At 49.8% G+C, this 19,472-nt stretch overlaps 6 protein-coding genes across 6 annotated transcripts; 4 read left to right on the plus strand and 2 right to left on the minus strand.

Moving 5' to 3' along the window:
- Positions 1–443: 443 nt before the first annotated feature.
- Positions 444–998, minus strand: AUEXF2481DRAFT_67930 (uncharacterized protein; the record flags this gene model as incomplete). The annotated part of the gene is made up of 1 exon (XM_013486183.1): positions 444–998. A coding segment is annotated over one exon (555 nt), but the record flags the coding sequence as incomplete, so codon positions are not given.
- A 412-nt stretch (positions 999–1,410) lies between these two features.
- On the plus strand, positions 1,411–5,063 carry AUEXF2481DRAFT_90699 (uncharacterized protein). The gene is made up of 4 exons (XM_013486203.1): positions 1,411–1,608; positions 1,663–1,701; positions 1,764–4,358; positions 4,412–5,063. The coding sequence occupies exons 1-4, from the start codon at positions 1,478–1,480 to the stop codon at positions 4,755–4,757; spliced, it is 3,111 nt and encodes a 1,036-aa protein (XP_013341657.1). The 5' UTR covers positions 1,411–1,477; the 3' UTR covers positions 4,758–5,063.
- A 1,264-nt stretch (positions 5,064–6,327) lies between these two features.
- On the minus strand, positions 6,328–7,496 carry AUEXF2481DRAFT_7022 (uncharacterized protein; the record flags this gene model as incomplete). The annotated part of the gene is made up of 3 exons (XM_013486040.1): positions 6,328–7,248; positions 7,300–7,402; positions 7,462–7,496. The coding sequence occupies 3 exons, from the start codon at positions 7,494–7,496 to the stop codon at positions 6,328–6,330; spliced, it is 1,059 nt and encodes a 352-aa protein (XP_013341494.1).
- Positions 7,497–9,798: 2,302 nt separating this feature from the next.
- AUEXF2481DRAFT_7023 (uncharacterized protein) lies at positions 9,799–12,558 on the plus strand (the record flags this gene model as incomplete). Its single annotated transcript, XM_013486041.1, has 1 exon — positions 9,799–12,558. The coding sequence occupies one exon, from the start codon at positions 9,799–9,801 to the stop codon at positions 12,556–12,558; it is 2,760 nt and encodes a 919-aa protein (XP_013341495.1).
- A 3,070-nt stretch (positions 12,559–15,628) lies between these two features.
- On the plus strand, positions 15,629–16,759 carry AUEXF2481DRAFT_31525 (uncharacterized protein; the record flags this gene model as incomplete). The annotated part of the gene is made up of 1 exon (XM_013486083.1): positions 15,629–16,759. One exon carries the CDS (start codon positions 15,629–15,631, stop codon positions 16,757–16,759), a length of 1,131 nt encoding a protein of 376 aa, XP_013341537.1.
- A 663-nt stretch (positions 16,760–17,422) lies between these two features.
- On the plus strand, positions 17,423–18,229 carry AUEXF2481DRAFT_7025 (uncharacterized protein; the record flags this gene model as incomplete). Its single annotated transcript, XM_013486042.1, has 1 exon — positions 17,423–18,229. The coding sequence occupies one exon, from the start codon at positions 17,423–17,425 to the stop codon at positions 18,227–18,229; it is 807 nt and encodes a 268-aa protein (XP_013341496.1).
- Between the last annotated feature and the right edge of the window lie 1,243 nt (positions 18,230–19,472).

Below are 19,472 nucleotides of genomic sequence, written 5' to 3' on the forward strand. Positions count from 1 at the left end.
CGATATATGATAGGTCAGGGTCAGAAGATTGTGGACGGCCCAGTTCTCGAGCTATCCTTGCAAGACCCGGGACATGTGAGCCACAGCGGGTATCACGCCGCCGTGCCCAGGTACCTGACCTTCGACCAGGTTTGGACCGTTTGATTGAGACATTGCTATCATATGATGAGAAATCTTGGAAGAGGTCTATGGCTGAACGGCCCGTGGCGAGTTCAATATACGATCTTGAAACCTGTAGAAGACTTCGACCTGTCGACCAACTTGTGACCTGCACATGTCTCTGCATTCTGGAGGGGGACGAGAGTAGTAGTAGTAAATAAGGTCCTTTTGGGTGTTTGTACAAAGCACACATGAACGCCGGTAGAATGTGCCCTGACTGCAATAGCCCCCAATATCATATACAGCCAACAGAAAGAAGGAACAGAAAATCAGTCGCCAAGAGCTTACGGCGACGGAGAGGTAGGCATGCGGTCGGCGGACTGATCAATGCTGGGAGGAGGCAACTCACGTCTCGGCCTCCTGAGCGTCTCCTCTGTGACGCCATCTCCAAGCTTTGTGATGCCCATAACTGGCGGGTCACCAGCACGAACAAATTCATAAAGTCCAGGCAACTTTGCTCCAGCCAACCTGAAAGCATCCTTGACCACCTGCTCGTGCAACTCTCCCTTGAGTTCGAAGATGATCTTGCTGACGGCAACACGCGAAGCCCAGTAATCGAAACTACCCTTTCCCTTGCCCATACGCGATTCGTTGCCCGAAGTGTAGACACCAATGTTTGCCGAGATGCGGGTGTAGAGGCGGTACTTCATTCCACGCAGGCGCTTACGAATGACATCTTCTCCAATCTTGAGTTGAGCAGCGCTGATGCGTCGGTCGTGGTCGAGAAGGCGGAGGCCGTAGTCACCCCAAACGACGGTGGTGCCGCGGGTACTGCCACCAGTGGGAACGCGAGGTCGTCCTTTGCGGTCCTTCTTGTTTGCACCAGCGCGAGGAAGGAGCCATGACTGTGTGGAAGGTGTTGAGGAGAATGCGCGAGACAGCGACGAGAGGATGGGTGACGTTTGCGACGGGAGGAATTGCGGCCTTGCTGTATGGTGGTTTAGCCTTGAGCGCGCACAGAAGAAGTCATGTGGGTGCGCATACTGCAAGTGTGGGCGAGGGAGAAGAGGGTATTGCGATGCGAAGCAAGGCTTGCACGGATTCGTGGCGCCGACATGATTGCTGTGACTAGTGTGTGTATCACTTTATTCGAGCTGTTCGTCCGTCACATTGCCTTGCCCTTGGACTTTCTCCATGTCGCACGGCTAGTCCCGTTTCCCGCGGGAGTGGAGCCTAATCGGGATAAATTGATGACGCGCTTGCGAGTGAGCGCGACAAGCACGAAGCGCGTCTTGTCTCGGAGCTGGAGTCGACATTCCTGCATAGTAGCATTTGCGAGCATTCGTCTAGCTTTTGCTGTTGCATAGATTCACACAACATGCCAGCAGACATTCGCAACTTCTTTGGGGGCAAGCCGGCCGCGACTCCTGCAGCAAAGGAGGAAAAGAAAGCTCCTGCCAAAAAGGGAAGAGCTAGAAAGGTTGTCGATGACAGCGAAGACGAGGAAGAGTAAGTCACCCGACAGTTTTATTGTGTCAACCGAATGCTGATACTTTTCTTCAGGGTAGTTCCGAAGAAGACGACGACGAGAACAGCAGCAGCGTAAGCGTGTCTGCCTGGATTTGCCAGTTGCTCCTTCCCAATCGACTGACAAGCCCCGCCAGGAAACGCGCCGCATCACCAACAGGCGAAGAAACAACGACTGCCGCCTACTTTGCCACGAAAAACAAGCCAAAGCGAACCGCTGCTGCTACAAAGTCACAACCTGCAACCAAGAAGTCGCCTGCCAAATCCATCAAGTCAGAAGACGCCCCACCACCTTCAACAGATGACCTGAACGCAGAAGACTTTCCCGACGACGACCTTGACGAAGTCTTCAGCGAGGAGTACAAGAAAGAAGCACAACCGTCGGTCACAAAGGAAGCGCAACCGCCCATCAAGAAGGAAGCACCACCGGTCGAAGACGACGACATGCCTCCCAAGAGGCGCGGCGCCGCCGTCACCAAGCCCAAAGTCAAAGACGAAAACTACGACGACGTCGACGTTGAAATGCAGGATGATGACGACTTTGTCGTTCCAGACGATGAAGAGTTGAATCCCACAAAGGCCAAAGCAAAGGCCAAGACGGGCGCAAAGAGAAAGTCAAAGGACCTGGACACCGACGAAGAAGAGAAACCAAAGCCAAAGAAGGCCCGCGCCCCAGCCAAGAAGAAGGAAAAGGATCCACCCGTCGAAGACAGTGCTGCCCTCAAGGCCATCCTCGATGACATCCCATTGATCGAAGCACCCGAACCTCCGCCCAAGGACCCTGACGCGGCCCCCAAGAAGTGGTTCAACAGACCTGCCGCCGATGCCTCCGCCCCAAATGCTGGTAGTATTGACATCCCTGAGGGCGCCGACAACTGTCTTGCTGGCTTGAGCTTTGTCTTCACTGGTCAACTTACATACATCTCGAGAGACGAAGGTCAGAATCTGGTCAAACGTTATGGCGGAAAATGCATGACGGCACCCAGCAAGAACACTAGTTATGTCGTTCTCGGAGCTGAAGCTGGTCCCAAGAAACTCGAAGTCATCAAACTACACAACCTCAAGGTCATTGACGAGAAAGGTCTTTTTGCTCTCATCTCGAAGCTTCCTCCCAACGGCGGCGATAGTGCAGCCGGCGCCAAATATGAAGCCCAACAAAAGAAGGAGGCTGAGAAAATCAAGAAGGCCGCCGAAGAAATGGAGAAAGCTGATCGTGAGAGAATTGAGCGTGAAAGGCTCGCTAAAGGTCCTGCAGCTACTCCTAAGGGTTTCGCCGCCGATGGTACAGACAACAGACTCTGGACTGTGAAGTATGCCCCAACCTCGCTTGGTCAGATCTGCGGAAACAAGGGTCTGGTGGACAAGCTGGCAGCCTGGTTGCGCGACTATCAGAAGAATCTCAAGAAAGGCTTCAAGCTTCTTGGTAAGGACGGAACTGGCTGCCATAGAGCAGTCATGATCCACGGTCCTCCAGGAATTGGCAAGACCACTGCAGCACATCTTGTCGCCAAACTCGAAGGTTACGACATTGTGGAAAGCAATGCCAGCGATACTCGCAGCAAAAAGATGGTTGAGGCCAGCTTGAAGGGCAATCTGGACACGACATCTCTGAATGGTTACTTCTCTACTGGCAAAGTCGAGACCGGCAAGAAGAGAGTCGTCTTAATCATGGATGAAGTTGATGGTATGTCTGCTGGTGATCGTGGAGGTGTCGGTGCTTTGGCTGCCGTTTGCAAGAAGACCCAAGTCCCGATGATTCTTATCTGCAACGACCGCAGGCTACCAAAGATGAAGCCATTCGATGGTGTCACATTTGACATGCCTTTCCGCCGTCCTACCAACGACATGATCCGGGCACGTATTGCCACTATCGCCCACCGCGAAGGTCTCAAGATGCCTCCGAACGTCATGAACGCTCTAATCGAGGGTACTGGAGCAGATATCCGTCAAGTCGTCAATATGATATCTACTGTAAAGCTTGATCAATCTGCTATGGACTTTAACAAAGGCAAGCAGATGTCAAAAGCATGGGAGAAGCATGTTGTGTTGAAGCCATGGGATATTACCAGCAAAATTCTCGGAGGCGGCATGTTCCAAGCGTCAAGCAAGTCCACTCTTAACGACAAAATCGAGCTTTATTTCAACGACCACGAATTCAGTCCTCTTATGCTACAGGAGAATTATCTCGGCACAAAACCATCACTCGCCGCAGATATCCACGATGCAAGGAAGGCGAACCTCAAGACACTCGAGCTATCTAGTCAGGCCGCGGACAGCATCTCAGACGGTGATCTTGTCGACAGGATGATCCACGGCTCTCAACAGCAATGGAGCTTGATGCCTTCGCACGCCATCATGAGCTTTGTCAGACCAGCCTCGTTTGTCGCAGGTTCTCAAGCCGGCAACCAGACACGCTTTACCGCATGGCTGGGCAAGAACAGCTCCTATGGTAAGCTCAGTCGTCAAGTCAAGGAAATCCAGGGCCACATGCGTCTTCGTACATCTGGCGACAGACACGAGATCAGGCAACAGTATCTGCCCATCCTATGGCAGAGCCTCGTCAAGAAGCTGGATGTTGAAGGTAAAGAAGCGGTGCCCGAGGTCATCCAGCTCATGGATCAATACTTCCTTACCAAGGATGATTTTGATGCCATTTTGGAACTTGGTGTTGGCCCCATGGATCAAGAGGGCATCAAGCTTGAAACTCAGACCAAAGCTACCTTCACAAGGATGTGAGTGAATTCTCGACGCTCTTCATATGCAGCTACTAATCCATGAGTCACAGGTACAACGCACAATCTCACCCTCTACCCTTCATGAAAGCTTCAAGCGTCGTGAACCCTTCAAAGAAGATTGCCAAAGACAAGCCCGACCTCGAAGAAGCAATGGACGACTCTGAAGACGAAGCCATCCTCAAGGACGCAGCTGAAGATGATGGCGCCGAAGAGGAAGAAGACATGGACATATCAAAGGACAAGTACGTCGCCAAGCCAAAGAAGAAGAAGGCTGCCGCTGCACCAAAGGGCAAGGGCAAGAAAAAGGCTGTTGATGATGACGATGACGAGGAAGCAGAAGAGGAGAAGCCGAAGCCCAAAAAGAGGGCACCCGCTAAGCCCAAAGCTAAGAAGTGAGTATTGAGATGGAGAAGAAGTTGAACGAGAGAGTTGAAGGATTACCATGCATGAGCTTACTGTTTCTCTTGCTTGTTTGAAGGTGTGGCGTTACTGTTGCTTGTTTGAAAGTGTGGCGTTTCTGTTATTTGCTGTAAGCGGGATGGGGTTGTTGGCGCATACGAAATTGCTTTTTTCGTGGTTTTCTTTTTCTTTTCCGAAACACTGGCTGTATCCCTTTGTATGAAAAGCACCAAAACTTGCTAAAAAAAAATGCAAAGGAGTGAGATTATGAAATATGAAATATGATAGATACCGGTACTCGACATCATGTTGTTTTCTTAACTATGTGTATAGATGATGTCCTTAATTTGTGCTTTACTCAGAATAAGATGGATGGATAGATGAATGTTTTGTTACTAAAGAAAGGAATTAGACTTCTTATCTCAGTAGTCATTTTCACAAGGCACTTTTTTAACAAAGGACGAAAAAGGAAAATGTTGAATTAATCCATGTCAAGGGAGACGGCAGCTGTGATTATTTTGTTGTTTGCTATAGGAATTATAGTTAGTTGTTCCCTTATTGTTGTTTCTTAATGTATTTAACTTGGTTTCGAGGCACTAGCAGCACTAGCAGCACTAGCAGCACTAGTAGCAACTCATGGTGTTACAATTTGAGAGCCCTTTTTTAAATCGATGCTTCGCTTTTGTGTTTTGTTTTTTTTCCTTTTTGGTATAGTGGGGAGGTGGATTGTAAGAATTGGGGGATGGGAGATTGGGCTGAGAATGAGCGGATGTGGTGGAGTGTGGTGGAATTGTGCAGAATGTATGGATTTTGTTGGTTGCAATGGAATACGGGTATAGAAAAAATGGGATGGGGGTATAGGGGGATTGGTATTGGGATACTGATGACAGTTGGGGAGATGAGGATGGCCTTTTCTGCTACGTGTTGTGTGTAAAGAGGGAGTAGACTGTGTGTCTTGTTGCAATGATTGGATTTTTCGTGTTGGCGAAGTTCGGGAGGGGGGTCCGGTACCGCTTGTCGTATCGTCGGAGGGCTTACTGTTTGATACTATCATATATAAGTGTGGAGGGTTGTGAGAATTGGTAGGATGTGCAAAATGATACATGGCATTATGAATCCCCTGTATTCTCGGTGTGGAAACTGTAGGTGGAATGATTGGTAAGGAATGCAGTAATTGAGTCTCTTATTGTAAAGTTTTTGGTCAGGAGATTTTTTCCTTGTGTGGTAGGATTTCTGCCTTGAGATTGGAAGTTTGTGGCTTTATTTTGGTTGTGGAGTGAGAGAGGAAATCATGGATGGGTTTACACGATGACCATGGGGCTGGGATCGATGGCTTATAAGATCAGGGATCAAGATGAGACCCATGGAAACCGTGAGAGGTTTGTGTGAGCTGTGGAGATAACGGTGCTGTATAAGTTTCTCGGTCGTTCTGGAGAAGTGAAAGGTGGAGAGATTGAGGTAATATTCGGATCTATTCCTGCTAACAACCATACAAGTCGTAGAAGACAAGCACGGAAAGAATGAATGGCAGGTCTGCGCTCGGCTTGAAACCCTCCTCGATGCACTCTTACATCAAGCATGCCTGAGCATCAACAAGAGCTCCCTGAACAGTCTCACCAAGACGGTGGAATCCACCCTCCTCAGCAACCTTCTCCTGCAAAACCACCATCTTCTTCTGATCACCAATGGGGTCCTCGGATTCCTTTTCCAACCCCCACTCCAAAAACTCATTGGTGTAATTGGGTTCGTACCCCTCTGGCAAAACACCGAGTCTCTTGCCATAAGCAGTCACCTTGTTCCAGTCTCTAGCAACATTCTTGAGATCCTTGCTAAAATACGCAAAACTTCTCTCGAAAATCTTGCGGTTGAGGGATGTCCCCATAGCAGGTTTGAAATCCACGTATTCCTCATACGCCTCAGCAGGAGAAGCAAGGATATACTCGGTAGCCCTCTTGCAAGCGCGAAGGAACCCACGCACCTTGCCAGGGTTCTCGCGAATAAAGGTTTCGTTGCCGATATACAAGATTGAGCAAAAACAGCAACAGCCCAATTCTGCAAGTTTGTCAATCCTCAACATTTGAACATCTGAGCGAGATTTGCCATTCTCAGCAAGCCACTCGGCCAATTCAACCATTTGGACATTTTCGAGACCAATTCCAGCGTCGATTTCGCCTTTGATGATGGCTTTGGTGACATTCATACCGCAGCGAATGGCAGTGTAGTCGGAGGGCTTCATGCCGTAATGGGCAGTCAACTCGTCGATTTGGATTTTTCCGAATTCGCCAACATAGCCAATGCGTTTTCCCATCAGGGAGCGGAAATCGGTGGTTATGCCAGAGGACTTTAGGTAGACTACACCGGTAAAGGGTTCGTCGAGGAGGGAGCCGATTGAGAGGATGGGGAAGCCGCGGGCTTTTCCGGCGAGGGTGTGGATCATGGCTTTGAAGCCTAGATCTACTTTTCCGCTGCCGATTATCTCGGTGACGTCCTGGCTTAGGTTAGAGAGGATATCTGGGGGCGAGGAGGTTGTGAGACATACACTGGGGTCGTTGGGTTCGAGGAGAGCGACCTTGAGTCCTTCGTCCTTGAAGAAGCCTTTGGCCTGAGCAAGGTAGACAGGGGCGTGGTAAGGGGTGGCATGCCTATGACTAGTCAGTACACATGTCACTTCTTCGTCAAACAAATCAAGAAAGCCACAGACCAGTTGGACAAAAAGGTGATTTTATCAGTGGCCATCTTGAAGACTTTTTAGGGAAATAAAGCTGCTATCATTAGTACGTCCTACCCTCGATGGAGGTAAGGGATAAACAGAAGCAGTCCTTTCGCTGGAATTACCCAGATCAAGTTCTATGTCGGTGAAAGCAGAGGCACTCCGCAGTAGAGAAACGCGACTTTGCTTCCACCGGCATTACGGTATTTCTCAGATCAATCTCGAGGCCTGACATTGCATGAAAGCGACGAACAGATCTCGAGAAATGAACACCCGTCTGCAAGATACATGTTTGTTTGTGTTTTGAGACGTTACCTGAGCTTTGCCCTGCTTGATACGTAGGTTCCCCCATACTGGATGGCTGTCTGCCTTTTGCAAGACTCGTACCGAAGTTGTTCGTTTTGTGCTAGTCTGTGGCAGTGTGTTGAGAGTAGTGAAGAAGGAAGGCGAGAGTGTAAAGCAATAATTGCGGCATTTATAGGTCATGCTCGGCGTACCTACCTCTAGAGGTGTCGTGCAGTAAGTTCTTGCTAAGGTGTTTTGGGTGGGGCAGAGGAGGGGGATCATCCTATAGTATCGATTTTATACAAACGGGTGTTCTCAAGGACATACTCGGTTTACCATCCAGCTTTCAAGGTAGACTTTGGAGGACATTGGCTGAGTTTTGTGGGTTGTGCCTCGTCGATACCTCAATCAACATTCAGCATAAAGATGCTGGGCTCTTTGAATAGTTAGGAATGTCGATGCAATCGCTTGTAGGGCTCAGTCAGTGCGGACTCCGGCCATGAAGACCAAGACTCACAACAGTCGATCCTGCTTGACCGACATCGCGACATCGCAGCATCTTCGAGTCACGGTGAACTGTATGCGTACCACCTGTTTCTGTCAAGAGCTCAACGTCTTTTGCGACGCCGAGTCGACCACAGAATTTCTTGTTGTTTCCAGCTGCCAAAATGGGATGGTGTGATCGCTCTATACGAGAGCTTTGATTGAGTCTCGACAGCGTGGAAATTGCTTGGAAAGGGAAGGTCGACTATGCAGGTGGTATCAAGGCGAACAAGCCATATTGTACGACGGCCAGAGTGGTCCGATTCCATGCAAAGGCTTTGTATGTTCCGAGCTCTATTCCAGTAATCTAGTCCTCCAAGAGAGAGACACGCTCACTCATCAAGCCGTGAGCGACGCGGCTCTGTTCGGATGTTTTCCCGTTGTGACCCTCTAGGATTAACAAAGTTTGACATCTCTGCTTCCTCTCATGATGATGATGATGGTGATGAAGTGATGAAAGTCGTTTGGAAGACTCTTTGTTCACTCCGGAGTTCTGCTCACGCTCTATGCTGGGCAATTGCTCTCTCCGTCAAGAGAACTTGCGGTCATAAGATCATGTGCATGTGCACAATTCGGCGTGCGACCAATCTTCGCACCTGGAAGAACAAGGTTGGCGCTAATTGTTGGATGCCCCTGGCTTCGCGGACAGGACGACCCTGGATAGAAATCAAGATCATTGTTTCTCATTGATCGACTCAAGCCCTTGAGTACCTGTGGGTATTTCAGATGACATAGCTTTCTGAATGACTACGAAAGTATAGGAGGCAAAATTGCGAAAGCTGGTGCTAACAACGACGACCACGTTTGGAGGCTGTGAAGTGCGTGCTTCAGCATGGAAACATTCCCTCTGCGGAAGTCGCCAGTTTGGCCATCGATCGGACGAAAGGCAACACGATTGACATGGATGATCAACAAAAGCGAGGCACATGTCATATTTAAACACAGACTTGTCACTCTGATGCAAACGATGTGCATGTAGCAATATGAACAAATAGAAATGGCCAAGTGTTTGTGATAGTCAGGGACGAAGGCTTCGGCGGACACTCTGCACAGACACATGACGTATCCTTCTTGCCAAACAGTCGAGGTTTGGGGAACGGAGAACAGGCACCGAGGCGACGATTATGTGTTGACTGCAGATTGGTATCTTCAAGACACCTCGCACTCGAGGCCGCGGTCATCAAGGTGGCTCCCTCTTTCTTCCGCAAGCTCCAGGCGCGAGGCAAAATCATCAAGTCCAAGCCGTTGTTGAGCTACCTCTTCCCATCACAGCTCACCCGCCGCAGTGCACGCAACAGAATCCGCAACCTCCGTTTCGAGACCATCCCTCGACTTCGCCATTCCGCACAGTCCCGTATATATCGCTTTCTTGTCAGTCGACAGGTCAAGAAGCAACAGCGCAAAGCCAAGGGTATTCTCGCCTACTTGCGTCAGCGCAGCCCGGCCTTTCTCACGTCACGCGCACAGAAAAATGGTCGTGGATATCTACAGAGAGCAATCATGTCATACCGCGGCTACCAAGACGATGCTCCCAGAGAGTCTGGCGGTCGGCGTAAGAAGTTGGCCGGTTATCTCAAGGCCGCCAACGAGCTGAGACAGTCGTACGCTCCACAGTGGACCCAATCGAGGGACTTTGCCAACGACAGCGAAGAGCAGCCGGGCGTCTTCCCCGGAGCCGACGTCGTTCGTAGCGGCAATGAGGAGATGATCATTTTCCCTAGCTATGCCACAAAACACATCCGAGCGAAGCCACGCGCCCAACCAGGAACGATACAACAAGCGTCAGGCACCGGCAGAGATTCTAGAGATACTGCAGGCGCAGGAGATGCTGAATTCTGGAAGGCGCAATGGGATGAGTATGAACAGGACAAGGCCATTGTCGACGTCGATGTCCGTGGCTGGCTATACACTCCACACCAGGGCCAATTGAGTCGCAAGCACAGACTCATGGTCGGCCTCGCGAGACAACTCGTTGGTATCCAAGCTCCGTCCGGCAGATCAAGTTCAGCTAGCAGCCGAGCCAGTAGTCGTTCGTCAAGCCCAGTCGGTCATCATCGCGATTCTACAACAAGACAAGAGGAGGAAGCTATACAAAAACAGGCAGAGGAGATCTTGAAGAAAGGCGAAAAGGAGGCTGAGATTGCAGGAAGAGGCGGCTTCAGTGAGCGCCCTTCGAGATATGCAGAAAGTACGCGCAGCAGAGAACCTTCTCCAGCACCAAGCACTAGAGGTGGCCCAACATTCGACGACTTTCTGGCTCCATCGAGATCAAACACATCAAGTTCCGACTTTCTGGACCCTGTGAAGAAGCGCTCGTCATGGCCGACCCCTGCGAAAATGTCCTCTGAGCAGCTAGTGACAGCAAACAACCACCTCATGGCTCGCCTGAGACCTTTCATGGCCACACCTCTGGCCAATGCATCTGTCAGCGCTTTCTTCTACAACGACAAAATCTCCCGTCAACGCACTGTGCAGACGAATGCTGCTGGTCACTTTCATCTACGAGCCCCTCTTGACTTTATACCGACTCACGTGCGTATTCTTGCCTCGGAGGATTTGTCCGCCACAGAAGAAGTCAAGGTCACTCCTGTCAGAGGAGTCAGCATGATCAGTGACATCGACGATACTATCAAGCACAGCGCCATTACTAGTGGTGCTAGAGAGATTTTCCGCAATGCCTTCATTCGCGATCTGGGCGACTTGACCATCGAAGGTGTCAGACAATGGTATTGTAAACTTGCAGACATGGGGGTCAAGATGCATTATGTCTCGAACTCACCTTGGCAACTCTACCCTGTCATCACGGGCTTTTTCAAGGCTGCTGGGCTACCACTTGGATCATTCCATCTGAAGCAATACAGTGGTATGTTGCAGGGCATTTTTGAGCCAGTCGCTGAGCGCAAGAAGGCTACACTTGACCGTCTGTTTCGCGACTTTCCGGAACGCAAGTTTGTCTTGGTCGGAGACAGTGGTGAAGCTGATCTGGAAGTCTATACTGATGTTGTGCTGGAATATCCTGGCCGAGTCGTCGCCATCTTCATTCGCGACGTCACTTCAAAACCGGATAAGGGCTTCTTCGATTCTTCCATGGGCCCTCTAAGCGGCGATAGGTCGTCCAAGGGTCAATTCCGTAACATGTCCACTGACAGCTTGGTCGGAGCCAAGAGACTGAATCGTCCATCTGATATACAGGACGACGACGATGAGCTTAGAAGGGCGATTGCAGAGTCACTGAAGGATACTGAACCAGACAGAAGATCCATATTTGGCGGGGATGTCGCACCAACAAAGATGCATGGGGGAAGACCCGGCTTGCCACCACGACGACCTACCGATCCTCCTGCACCGCAAGCATCTGCAATTGAAGACAATCTCATCGACTTTAGTGATGAAGATAGCACATCACCATTGTCAAACGAGCCACAGAAGAGATCTTACAGCACATCACTCACCAGAAGACCCGCAATCCGCTCTCACACAGAGGCTCCCGCCAGACGCGCGACTCCGCCACCTCCCCCCAAACCTCTTGCACTACGTTCACCATCAGGAGAAGGCAAGACCTTTGCAACCACAGCATCCCTTCCCCCCTCAAAGTCCTCACCTCCGCCGCCAAAACCACGTAAACCAAGCACGACCGTCAACACGACAATAGTACCTTCACCACTCTCCCAAGTCATTGAACCATCACCCCAAGTGACCGCTCCACCACCTCTGCCAAAACGTCACTACTTGACCTCTGCAAAGCAAAAGCTCTCACCCACGACGGCATACTTTTCCTCCTCGAGACGGAGTCCTACCTGGGCCTCTGAGAGCAGTGGAACATCTACACCAGAGAGAGGTTTAAGCACAGCAGCAACGAGAAGTATGGACGACTTACGCCCCACCGCCACTCCACCCACTGTTGCCCAGCAAAGGCCCAAACCCCCACCACCACGCAGAAACCTATCACACTACCCAGCGGCCGCAGCCTCGTACGCCTCCAACCGTCTCAGTAGCCATGAGCCCATCGACCCTGACGCCCCACTACTTTCCAAAAAAGAAGAATTGTGGAAACGACGATGGGCGAAGGCGAAATCCATCATGGAGAGAGAAGGTGTGGTGTTCAGGACTTGGAGGGTCGGTGCTGATGTGCAAGATGTTTGTGTAGAAGCCGTTCGGCAGGAATTGGTAGAGATGGAGAAGATGGATAGGAGGGATTTGGAGATTGAAAAGTTAAAGGAGAGGCAGCGTACAAGTGGGAAGGAGGGGAAGTTGATCTGAGCTCGTGGTGCTTGGGGTTTTTCCTTCTTGTGTAATAGAGAAGATGGATTTTTTTCTTCTCTGGGCGTGTTGATGTGGTGGGGGATAGCGATGAGTGTGAGTGGTGTTTGTTCAGCGTTGTATTTGTAGTGCATACATATATCTTTCATGGAGAGGGAGAAAAAGTAGCTTGTTTTGTTCATTTTCTCTTCTTCGCATTTCCATTTCTTTTTTTTCCTTGCTCAAAGATTAATTTTTCTTTACTTTACATTGCTTCTGGTCTTGTCTAGGGTCTAGATCATTTCCCCCATCGCATCAGTCTTCCACAACACCCTTTTTCAGCTCCAACCGTCTCTCTATTTTTTTCTTTTCTTGCATTTAACCCTCTTCAGGTCTTATCTCAACTTTTGCTCCGATTTCGAGTTCCTCTATACGAAGTCAAGGGGTTTTTTTTATCGCCGAGTCGCCACTGGTGCTTGTAGCGAGCGACCCAATGGAGTCGCGGCGATTCTCTGGAGTTGTAGCGGTTTTTTATTGGGGATGGAGCGTGTAGCTGAAAGCAACTGCGAGGCAAGTCACTTGGGAATGATTCATTTTGGTAACGATTTCATTTGACCCCTAGACGTTCTTTGGTTTTTGGGGATTTTGAGGGAGCAGAAGAGATGGGAGGATGATTGGGGTTTCGAAAACGTATATTGTGGAAGTATTGGGGGAAGGAGGGATGAAAAGGAAAAGGAGTTTTTAGGGATTTTAGGAGGGGGAATCTGGGATGAGATGGTTTCTTGTTTGATGTAAGGACGAGGCGGCTTTGACATCGCGTTGGGGTAATGATGATGGGATAGAGTAGATATAAGCTGGGCTATCTCATAGACGTCCATCGACCGAGTAAGTATCATGAGTATGTCCAGGGCATCTCGTGATTTGAGAATGCTTACCGCATAGCTAAAAGAAATGCTGCTGATCCTTTGATCCAAGTACATGAAGCTCTGTATTCTCCCTCGTCTCTGTATCGAAAGTGCTCTCTGAGCGATGTTAGTTCCATCTGCAAAAGATCACGATTAATTTTGTCGCGTCGCGTCGTGCGAGCAGTATGCAGAAAGTATGCGAAAGCCACAAAGCAAAACTTTCACACTTTGCGGTCCCGAAGTAGAGACATTTATTAATTTTTCGTAAAGGGCTTTCCGATCTCGGATTTTGTGGACATGCTCTTACCAGATAAGTTGTCAAGTCCAAGTCTCTCTCGATGCAAGGGCAGTAAAGGGAGCATAGGTTGGAACAAGACAGCGAGTCTAGACGGAGCATTGATGGCGTTGTCGGCTCGAGATACAAGAGCGGTGTATTGCTTCAGCTATGGTATATGCTTTCCGAACCCCGGAAAATCACTTATGTGTAGATGAGGTGTTGTTTGCAAGTGTCGAGATACTTGTGTAATGAGGTACTCCATGGTGGTAATGAGAAATTCCGTCCTCAGCTGTCTAGACTCCAAATGTGCATCGCACGAGTAAGTGACGACGCCATTTTCAGCCGTTCGAAAGAATGCCCGAAGGCTCCCATTTCTTTCAGCTGCTTGTTACTGCTTGTCCATTAATCGTGAACAGACGTAGAGAAGAGAAAGGCCTTTGCGATAGAAGCAGAAGGACATGAAGTCGCAAAGAACGAGTAAAGTTCACAGGGATCTGGAAAGCGCTCCGTCTCACCGTATCTGACCAGCCGGTATGAGACATTCATTCCCGCTTTACTTCCCGATCGCGTGGGTTTGCGGCTGGCAAGAGCAAACGTCAATAACCTCAAGGTTGACCAACACACGGCTCGCACGCGGCGAGATAATTGGACGAATATTTATCCCAAAGAGCAAATCTGATGGTCTCGTATTCGTTGTCGGAGAATTATGGGAGCCCACTTGCTTTGACAGCATGCAAGGTGATAATGCAGATGCAAAATGACGTGCACACCTTGGAGGGGTTGCTTGTGACGACAACAGGTGGATACAGGTCGTCCGCGCGCCGAAGGGATCCGACAAACTCAGGAAGTTCATGGAAGCGATGTCATTGTTTATGTTGTTGAGAAAATTGCGTGCCTGAATCTGTTCGAGCAAAACAAAAAAAAAGCTGCAGCTTTGCGATGCGTCGCTCTTGCTCATGCGATGGGGGCTCGCGATGCTTTGTCGCGAAGGAGAAAGGAGGGGGAAGCGTAGTTTTGGTGGCTTGGGAAGATGGCGCTTTTTTTCCACGAAAATACTCCGGTTGGCGGGCTTGGTATTTTCTCTTGCACGCGGGCGTGCCTGAGTCTGGTGATCTAGATGCCCGTGTCTCATGCTTATTCGGATTCTATTTCGCAGCAGTCAAGAGTAAAATCGCGGGTCGTTTCGAACAAGGTTGAAGAGTGAGAAGCCACCAAATCTCCCTGAATCTGTTCATGCGCTGATGGACAGAGAAGTTGAAAAATGCGTTGATCACACGGTGAACACACAATCGCGTGCAAAAGATTGGGTTGGCCAACTAGGTCGTCGATCCGGGGTATGGTCATGACCCAACCTTGGAGAAATTTCCTTGGTATGGCGCTTTGCCCTTTCGTGCTTTCTTGAAGCAGCCCTCGTTCCTCTGCTAGGAATAGTTTAGGCATTTTCGTACACGCCAGGCCACGCCGGACTCCCCCTCGTACCTCACTTCGACAGAAGCCTAAATGAAGGCACACTCGAGGGATCGAGCAGGAAAAAAAGTCACACTACCATGACTGGCGGCCCCTTCTTTTCCCCTCCGAGGCGTGCGTGTGATCATAAAATGAGGTAGGTGTATAAGGAGCCGGCCATCGGCGGACGCTTGCGCGAACAAGGTGGATCTCTTCTGTTTTTATCTTCTTGCTCAAGATCCCTCTTTCCTTTCCTCTCTTTACACTTTTAACTCTTGATCGCCATCTATATCCCATAACATCACCGACCTGTGACGTTGTCGTTCGGTGCTATTACTACGTGTTTGGCCGTTAGGAAAAAGTAAAACGTTTGGACCCTTCGACTTATATCCATATCACTACGCGCATCGCATCGCTAGGATCAACCTTTCGTCGACTTGTGTTCTCTGCAGGAATTCATAACATGGCTGTAGTAGCGACAATGACTCAAACTAGCACTTCCCAGCCAAATCTTTGGAAGCCACGATATGCGGCCAAAGCACACCAGGAAAAACCACAGCAACCACAACAGTTCACACGATCAAGATCGTTAAGAGAGCCTTTCGATGCAGCAGAGCTTACTCGTAAATTGGAAAACTACCGCTCGGAGTTGAAGCTGGAAAAGGCACGACGCGAGTTGGTGAACAAGAAGATAGAAATGGCGGCCGCAGCAGCAAAACCAGCCACAGCTCAGAAGGAGGCATCTCTGGCAGCACCTGAGCAAAAGTCAAGCTCTGGTATCCAGCGATCAAAATCTGTTCAGGTACTCAAGGGCTCCTCGGTCAACGAACAGCCCGAACGAAGAAGATCAATCCTCCACCGAAGCCGCAAGCAAGAACCCAAGGAAGAAGTCAACACAGAGCCCGCCAAACCTTTCGTCCCTCGGGTAGCAGCCAGACAATTCGCCAACACAACAACACGGATGAAGGAAAAGAACGAAGGAAGAGCAGTGCCAGCAGCAACAATTACACACAAAGTCACAGAGTCCAAGCCGCAGGATGTCAAGGTCGATAAGCACATCCTTGACTGGAGCGAGCCAGCCATTCACGGAAAGCCTGCCTCGCCACCTCTTCCATCCACCGCAGAAGTCCCAGACGTAGAAGTCACCCAAAAACGCATGCAAGCGCTTCATGCTTTCCGCGACACGTCCAAGTCTCGCCCAAGACCCCTCAGCACAGCACTGGAGAACATGCGCGAATGGGATGTCCCAAAGACAAACATCTACTCCAAAGGCCCCAAGCCAATTCAAGAAGAACCTGTCGCACCCACTCACATCCATCCCTCCAACCGACCAGCATTGATCTTGTCAGACCGCCACGACTGGAGTCAAGGCAGCCAATGTGGAGACAGCGCTAGGGCATCAATGCATGTTTTCAGAAAAAAAGACTCTGCGGGTGAAGAGGCTGAATTGGCTGGATTGAAAGCGGGTATGCGACCTAGCAAGCCGAGACAAAAGTCTCATGGTGATGCTTCTGATCGTATGGTTGGTGACGCTGTCAAATTGATCAGAGATGAGCGCAGAAGAAGCATTCTGAACATTTTCAAAAGGCATTGATGAGCTGGACCTGGACTTTACGATATATCTTCTTGGACCCGTTTGTGGAGCATTTCTTCTTTTTCTCATTTGTTCTTCTCTTTTGTTTTTCTTCTTCTCCATGAGATCACAGACTCATGCCCTTTTTTTCCCCTTCACCTTCCGTCCAGGAAATCCTTCCTTTCTATTCTCTAGTCATTGTCGGCTTTTTCTGCTCCCAATGTCTCTCTCAAAGTCTCGTGTTGGCGCTCTGTTTGTGCGAAAATTCCTTTGTTCTTCCAGTCGGCAAAGGCAAACAAGCCGAATTTCAGTTCAATGCATTTAATGTATATATTCCTGCATTCGAACATTCTTTACTATCCTCCAAAATCCTCGACTTCATCAACACAGACCTGTAGGAAGGCACAGCCAACTTGATATTGGGATGCTCATTCGCGGAAAGCAGCAGATTCTCTGACCGAAAGAATAGCCAGAGAAGACTCTCGGGCGTTCACTTCTAATCCTCACGTTAATTTCGTGGTACGACCACAAGCTTCACCCAAAGCACTTCGACGCATATCCGTGCTTCACTGCGGGCTTTCCACCCTTCCTCACACGTCTACAAGTACTACATAAGCCTTCCAAGATCTCTCCGGGTACCAGCACCACCACAACAACAACACCACCATCAACAGCAACGACGACATGGACCTCCGCCAGTACCTTGTCGCACCGTATGAGCAGAGTCCGCAGCCCCAGCAGTATGAAGAAGTCTTGACGCGCGAACAGGTCGTCAGAGGCCTGGCCGCTCATCCAGATCTCCTAGCCTCCATCATCAGAAGCGGCAGCACATCTCCCCCTCCCGCCCTTACTACCCCTCCTGTCCCCACCAGTCCCAGAGTAGGAAGCCACGGTAGCAAGAGATCTCAAGATCTTGTTCCATTCGCCCCCATGTCCGGCCCGGGTACAACCAACGACGACTCTCCGGTCCCTCCCGCCATAAAGGCTCCAAGCATCCTGGCCGCCAGTCCAACTCCCACCCACACCTCCCCCACTACCCTAAACAACCAAAACCGCCTTCGCAAACAAGAACGATACGCCAAAAGAAAAGCAACCATCTTTGCCCACGCCGAAACCCGCAGAACCAGGCAAAATGCCAAGTATCTGGATGCCATCCCATATCTCAACAATGATGTCCCTTATGGCACAAGCTGCGATGTTACGACCAAGAGCCGTGTTTGCTTCTTCTGGTATCATGGTCTTTGCACTAAGAAGGGCAAGGAGTGTAGGGATGCGCATGTTTTGATGGAGATACCGGGGTTTGTGCAGCCACCTGAGGGATTCGTGCATCAGGAGAAGTGTCTGAGGGATTGGTGTCCTGGAGATTGGATGTGGGAGCATGATCCTGATGCTCTTGATGTCGCTGAAGCTCTCGACACTGCTGAAGACGTTCCTGGCTTTGCTGAGGAGGAAGACTTCGAAATGTTCGATGGCGAGGACATGGATATGTGAGTTGAGGAGGGAGAAGCAGAAGTCGAGATGAGCGATGGAGAAGATCTTTACAAGCTTTGAGAGTGAGACTTGGATACGATGATGCTTTTGGACTGGCCTTGGATCGATGGCTTATCGGGTAGAGGGAAAGATGCAGGCCTTTGTTCTCGGTCGCGCTGATAGCGCTGGATGCTGAAACCTTTTTCTCATACAGGCTTGTCTCATCATACACTTTTCCACTCACTAAACTTCGGATACGCTTCAACTGCTGTCTGGCATGATTCATAATATGTGAATGAAGGTTCTGTCCTCCCAGTATACTGCCTCGGTCACATCGTTCTGACACTTAAGCTACTCGCGCCGATATCACAGTCAGGGGCACCCCTGGATGCGGCGTAGATAAATCCAATAAGGGCACAGCCGGCGATACGCTTTGTCGTGCTTGCCACCTCGGATCCCCATGTAGCTGGATTCCGGCGTATGGAAGGAGATACTCAGGTCCATGACTGTACCTATCCTCTTCGCATCTATCAGCTAACCCTATCTCCAAGGCGACTCGGGCATCACGTAGATGCATGCACGAAGCTAGAGGGTGCGCAATCGCCAGACGGTCGATGGACCTGTTGTTCTTCGTGTGCTCCTACCTTGCTTGTTGGATAGGTATGATTTCGCCACAGCTGATCTACAATCTTCTCCTCAATCTTGTATCTCGTCATCGTCACACTCTCATTACTTATGTAAGTCTAGTGGTACAAGAAGATATTTGTGGCAATTACCTTCAGCGGCTAGATATACGTGAAAACACCTGGATGGGGTTGAAGCTCGCTCTCTGCAGTTGGAGCTGACTCGCGGTCTATGTACCCGAGTATTTCTTGTCAAAAGTAATATACAGATCCGGCGAGAAGGAACATAATCGGTCCCACTAAAAAAACCAAGCAGGAAGCCATCTTTACCTTCGTTGAGTCACTGACTAATAATTATCTCGCAGCTATGTAAGCCTTCCCAAGCTCTGCAGGTCTCCTTTCTCCAACATAGGCGCAAAACCTACATATTGGTTGGACCATTGGCTTCGCTCGAAGAGACAATGGACGTGATTTTGCTATACTGATTTAAGCTCGCGAAGGTAGTTGAGACTCATCCCTTTTACCAGGCGATCATAGCTGTAGTATTACCGTCCACAAGTTTCGGCATGGCAAAAGAAAAGGGTGAGCATGGTGGGACAAATTGCCAATTTCTTCTGCAGTACCAGACTGCAGTGACTTCC

The sequence above is a fragment of the Aureobasidium subglaciale genome, assembly GCF_000721755.1.
Source record: "Aureobasidium subglaciale EXF-2481 unplaced genomic scaffold scaffold_18, whole genome shotgun sequence".
NCBI classification, from domain to species: domain Eukaryota; kingdom Fungi; phylum Ascomycota; class Dothideomycetes; order Dothideales; family Saccotheciaceae; genus Aureobasidium; species Aureobasidium subglaciale.